This window comes from Anopheles aquasalis, chromosome Y, assembly GCF_943734665.1.
Source record: "Anopheles aquasalis chromosome Y, idAnoAquaMG_Q_19, whole genome shotgun sequence".
Taxonomy (NCBI): Eukaryota; Metazoa; Arthropoda; class Insecta; order Diptera; family Culicidae; genus Anopheles; species Anopheles aquasalis.
The window spans coordinates 2,577,330-2,583,329 of NC_064879.1; the positions used below are offsets into that span (position 1 = coordinate 2,577,330).

The following is a 6,000-nucleotide window of genomic DNA, read 5'->3' on the forward strand; positions in this document are numbered from 1 at the left end:
CCCTTAACTCTTGTGCGACGGCTGTGCTACTGTGGCATGCGGTGCGCATCAATTATGCCCCCCCCCCCCCGCTCCTCTCTTCATTTTCCTCCCCTCCTTTATCATCGGTATGCGTTGTGCGCTACGCTAGTGTCGTGTTGCTTAGTGTCATACAGTGGTAGACATTCGTGTAGCCAAACCTAGATGTTCAGGAGTAAAACGGCAATCACATTCGTATGGATGTATAAATTCAGGGTATCAACATATTATTGTGTTGGTACACTAGTCCAAACGTAAAATACGATTCAGATTTGAGGGTATTTGAGATCGCTGTGAGACAAAATGTGAGCAAATGTCATATTTCATCGGTTGTTTAGCTAGACATTCGTTTAGCCTTTAGTGCAAGAAAAACATAATACATCGCATCGTTTTCGAACAAATGCAATTATTGTGTTTGTAGCTCAATAGTAGAGCTAATCAAGATTATTTTAAGCTCTAGACATGCCCTTTTCGATAAAACCCTGATTTTTTAATATTTCTTTAAAAATAAGGGGTTAGAGCTAAGTGATTTACGGAAGTAATATGACAAATAATCAAATTCTGTAACGTTTACTGCTACTCTAATCGTTTCATTGGTTCAAATATTCACAGATAAGAGAAATCCATATATTATTTCAGTTGAAAAATATCAAATGGTGAAGTAATACCTCCATTAAACGTGAGCAAAATAGTGCCCTAACGGTAAATAATTGGGTTTTACATGAGATAACCAACAATCAGCTATCTTTTGGGCAGATTACAAGAAATATGGTTAAACCAGTACTAATTAGACACATTCTAATCAATATGGACCACAGAAAATAATGAAAATGATTGAAAATTCACAGCAAAGCCATAGTTTTATTGAAAACCCATAAGGACAAGCGGCATTTTTACCATGAATTTAGTAAAATAATGGAAAAATGTAGCACTTTTCAAAAGAAATAAGTATTCTTTTGACGATTTGGACGGATAAAACCGTTATTGGTATGATTTCAGCCATAAGGGACCCACCAAACCACAAGTTAAACGCAAATGCTTTCAGTTATTTACAAGGAACTTTTAAAAGACGTTTTAATTCATCTCATTGAAAATAACGAGGTGTAAGACCTTATTTTTCAGCAACATAACAAATGAACTCATTTTCGCCAACAATTGAATGCATGGTTTGAAGAAAAAAACGTCCCTTTTTGCAAAAAAATTTGGCATGAATTTGTTACTGCAATCACATAACAAACCTTTTGTGTTTGTTGTATAGTAAAAGATCGGCAAATTAAGAATATTTCAAGTTTATGTCGAGCCATTGACGACTGTTAGACGAAAAATTGATAGGAAACCCAATCAATCTTATCGGAATCCATGGCAAATTTTCGTTTTGGATTTGTTAGCATAGCAGACGGTTATAAAAAATACCAACTTGCACATTGCTTCGAAAAAAACGATTGAAAAATGTGATTTTCAAGCAGTTCGGCTAAACGAATGTCTATGTGAAATTTTCATTTTTTCCTCATATTTTATCGAAAAAACATCCTTTTTGTTAGTAAATGTGTTAAAGAACGGCAAAATATACCATTGATATTAATCAAAATGGAAAACGGATGACTAGTTGGAGAAAAAACTCGAAAAAACGTAGCTCGGCCAAACGAATGTCTACCACTGTAGCATAGGGCCACCGAAAGACCATTCATTGCTGCCACGCGAAACCAATTAATGGCACTCTCACGCTCTCTCCCTCACGCGGGTGCGCTGATTGCCGAGCTGCCGCTGAGAAGATGGACCGCGGAGAGTCCGAGGATTGCAGTTGATTGAATTACGCTTCTTCGACTCCTCGAAGGACTGTCGGGGTGCGTTCGGGGTCGAAATCGGTGTCCGGTGTCCTTGTTGCTCGTGGAAATAAAGCAAAAAATACATCTCACCCTCATAGGAATCCTTAGGATCAAAGGAAATCCGTCGCAGGGCTGGGATCTGGGGTTGAAAAAAAAAAACATCCCTGATCCATACAGATCCTGCACTAGCAAGCAGAAGAGACAGTGCGGAAAGAGAGCAGAGAGAGCAGAGAATGCAGAGAGCAGAGAGAGAGAGAAAGAAAGAGAACAAGCAGAAGCAGTGCACATAAGTCTGTCCTTCGGAGATGACAGATTTCGAAATGAATTTGAAATGAAGGATGCATGTGTGTCGCCCTGGGTTTGCTGGCCTCACTAAACAAAAAACAGCCCCACGAAGCGTAACCAACCGCAAGCCGCGCTCTGCTAACCACTACCACTCGAGCGCGGCTTGCGGTTGCATTTTGACCGTCGTCAGATTTTCCCCCCGGGGCAGCAGGAACAGAACAGGAGCAGGAAAAGGGGTTTCTCCTTCAGCACTTCAACTGCCCTGGGATGGGGCAAGGGCGGCGGGCACATTGCACATTGTGCACAACGACACTGCACTGCCACTCCCGGTGTCCGGTCGGGAAAGGAGAAAGGGAAGGGTCGCGGTACGCGGCACGGGAACAGCACTGGCCGAGGTTTTGTGCCGGGGTTTCGTAACCACGCAGGCAAGCAACGGCAAGGATTGTGAACGAACGAACGAACGAACGATGCCGCCGCCGCCGCCATCCCGGGGGATGCGGCCGGGCGGTGGTCTCGTCACGGTTCGCTGAAGCACCATAGAACACATCAGCCCTGATGAATGCACACTCTCGAGCTCGAGCTCTGGCTTCTTCGCTCACTCGCTCGCTCGTTCGAAGGCCGCGCGTTGGGAATGGTCAAAGAACGGGGCACTTCCTTCCGTTGGTGTATTTTCTGCTTTTTTCTTCTTCTTCATCTTCTTCTCTTTATTGTCCCCCTCCCACCTCTCCACCCGAAAGCACAAACACCGACAGATCCAGTCTACTGGGGTACATTACTCTCCCAGCGCACTCCCAGTGGAGTTCCCCTTACTGACTTCCACTTCATTTTGATTTCGTTTTTGCTTGCGGTTTGATGGAGAGTTCTCGTCCCGTGCGGTGACGAGGGTTGTTTGAATTGATGCTGCTGCTGCTGCTCCTGAAATGTTGCTACGGGGGGGGGGGAAAAAGCACGAATATCGTGTGCGCTGTTGGTACTTACCCTCGATCGTCCACGGCCACTGCCGCCACTGCCCGAGTAACCGAGAAACTGTTGAATCAGAGCCAGGTCCCATAAGCAGCAGCAGCAGCAGTAACGCAGCAACGCGCGATGATGTGATGTGGCGGGAACGGCGAGATTATGAAAGGGAGAAAGAACGAGAAAAAGAGAGAACATGTGAGCGGTGAATTAGGGAAATCCTGGAACTGTGTCATAAACGTCGTAGTAGCTGCTGCACCCCCGGGAACAGATTTCCTCGGAGTCCGTTGCCCCAGGAAGGGAAGTGGGATTACAGGCGGCGGGTAGGTTTGGGGCGGGAGTTGGAGAGCATTTCCTAAACGGGAAAGAGCGCTTAAGAAGAAGAACGAAAACAAAAAATGAACAGAAAAAGAAGAAGAAGAAGAAGAAGAGGAAAACGAACGGTGTCGCGAAACGAGCATCGGAAAATGGAAATTTAATCGGAAGCCTTGCTCCTTGCGCTTTGCCTTGTAGTTTTTTTTTTGTTGTCGTTGTTGTTTTCTTTTCAAAGAAATCCAACACTCCCATCACCAGCGAGCGCACCATAAATGTAAGATTGCACGACAAATACCCACCGAAACCCCCCCGGGGGAGGTCTGAGGAAGGAGAACGATGGAAAGGGGAAGGTTTCTGCGCGGCGCGGTTAATTAATTGCGGACCGCGGAACGGAGCAAATCAAATTACATTCCGCCCGTTTTTTGTTTTGTTTTTTGCGACCCCTCTACCCCCCTCCTCCCTTGTGGTACAACCTTTCATCTCCCAGTAGGGGAACATATTTATTTTCCAAAAATAAATACAAAAACCACTGTCGAAGCTGTCAGAGCTCGGCATTATCGCGTTTCAGTCACGCGACCGTTACCGCGCGCGCGCGCTCAGATTAAGGGTGGTGGTGGTCCGGCTGTTGGTCGGGCTACCCCTCATCAATCAAGTGTATCGTGCCGGTGGCAAAATTAATTCTAATTTCCATCCCAACCCCGAGGGTGGGGGAAATAATGGCCAGCTATTCCCTAACCCTATCTGTCACACATCCCATCCCCATGTCACCACACGACACACTGTGACCAGGGAACAAAATAAAAACAAAAAAAAAATCAGTAAAATAGAGAACGGGATAACGGGACATTGAAAACCACCAAACAAATAGACAGACTGCCCACGGACACACGTATACAAGGGAAAAGAATGGATATTTAAATATCCTGCACCCCTCTTGGGCCAGGGTTGATTTAAAGGGGGGGGGGGGGGGGGTGCGAGTTGCGCCCGAAAGCTTCAGGCAGCAATCAGTGCCAACCACGCAACCAGGGTGGACACACTCACGCGGTAATCCACCCTTCCAAAACCCATACTCCCCCCCCCCCCCCCACCGGGCGACTGGTGCTACCCCTCATCACCTCACCCCCTTTCCTTGCAGCAACTTTTTAATCAATTACGTGCGCGGTCCACGTGCGACTGTGTGGGGAGTTAGGTGAAATATTTTTTTTGTGTCACTGCCATTGTTGTGGGCTTCCCTTCCTCCTCCTCCCTCCCCACCACCTCTCTTAAGGGCCCACACTCCATAATTTATGGTGCGCTAGCATAACAAGATCATATTTTAATGATAAGCAATCATGCAACTGTGCGCTGCCTTTGTGTGATGGCGTAAATCGAGGCACGGCAACCGAGAAACTGGGTGGTGGCGGGAGTAGAAGGGAGGATGATGACATTTTGACCCCCACCCTTACCGCTGCGACGTAATAATGTTGAGGTGGAAAGTGCACACAGAACCAGCGGTACCGCGACACGCGACATAAACAAAGGAGTAGCAGCATAAATCTGCGTGCACTCCCCCCACTTACGACCCGGTAGCTCATGGCTAGCTGCGTGTACTGGTTGCAGCATGGGCGCTGCGCTCTCATCAGCGCTCGTCGCGTGCTTTATGCTACACGCATACAAACGTAAAAAAAATAATAAAAAAAACAAATAAAAAAAATGGCAGGAAATAGGAAATCAATCAAGGAAACCTCCCTCCCACCGGTACCTGCGGCCAACGCCATTCGCGTCGTCGTCCGACGGTCGCTCATAAAATCAACATAACGATGCTGCACACATACACCCATAAGCAGTATATGCGCTCTCGTTAGCTAGGGTCCTCGTTATTGGTTTCGCTCGCTGCAAAATCCCTGTTGCTTCCGGTTTGCCACTGGTGGCGGATGGTAATGGTTCGGTGGTAATAAACCCCCCTCCCCCCCTCCTTCCTGGCCCTCCATGCCCTCTATCTAATACCCAAACGGGTCTGTGAGTCCGCCAATTGATCTTGCTTTATGCGCGTTTTAGCACCGCTGCGCACTGGAACCTCGCACTGGCTTCGTGCTTCGTGTGGACGATGTGAATAGTGAACAGTGGGCGATGATTTGTGCTGTTGGTCTGTGGTTATGGCGTGCCCACCCGGGGGGGGGGGGGGGGGGGGGGGGGGGGGGGCGAGCCGGAAGTTTCGGTTTTTCGCCGTCGTCGTCGTCGTCGCCGCTGTTTTAATTACGAATCTAGCGCACGGAAGAGGAAGCATGCCCGAAAGCCCGAAAAGTAAAAGACAACAAAAAGCACCAAGAGGGTCTCTGTAATGTTCTGTGCGCCTCGCGAGAGAAACCATTATGGCGATTCGTCGTTCGTTTTTCTCCATTCCAGTGCGGATCGTGGTGCGATTGCAGGTGGGGACGCGGGGTAGGACGTCGTTTTTTTTTTTTGTCAATTTTACTTTCAGCTTGAACCGTGAAGGGAGATTTGGAAATTACACGGTGTTTCTCTTTTTCGGGCGACCGGAATTGATATACTTCAAACGACCCATCACGTAACTACGATGGGCACCGCAAAAAAAGTATTTATTAAAAAAACAAATGCTCTC

The 6,000-nt window shown here is 47.2% G+C and overlaps 2 protein-coding genes across 11 annotated transcripts in view; one reads left to right on the forward strand and one right to left on the reverse strand.

Moving 5' to 3' along the window:
* Positions 1 to 6,000, forward strand: part of LOC126579771 (cytochrome P450 4d8-like) — a 431,039-nt gene that overhangs the window by 390,792 nt on the left and 34,247 nt on the right. The window lies entirely within an intron of this gene.
* Positions 1 to 6,000, reverse strand: part of LOC126579755 (disintegrin and metalloproteinase domain-containing protein 23) — a 192,616-nt gene that overhangs the window by 83,189 nt on the left and 103,427 nt on the right. For all 10 annotated transcript variants that reach the window (XM_050243317.1, XM_050243321.1, XM_050243314.1 and 7 more), the window contains one exon: positions 3,108 to 3,155. In XM_050243317.1, the coding sequence (XP_050099274.1) occupies positions 3,108 to 3,155 (48 nt within the window). The remainder of the gene's footprint in view (positions 1 to 3,107; positions 3,156 to 6,000) is intronic.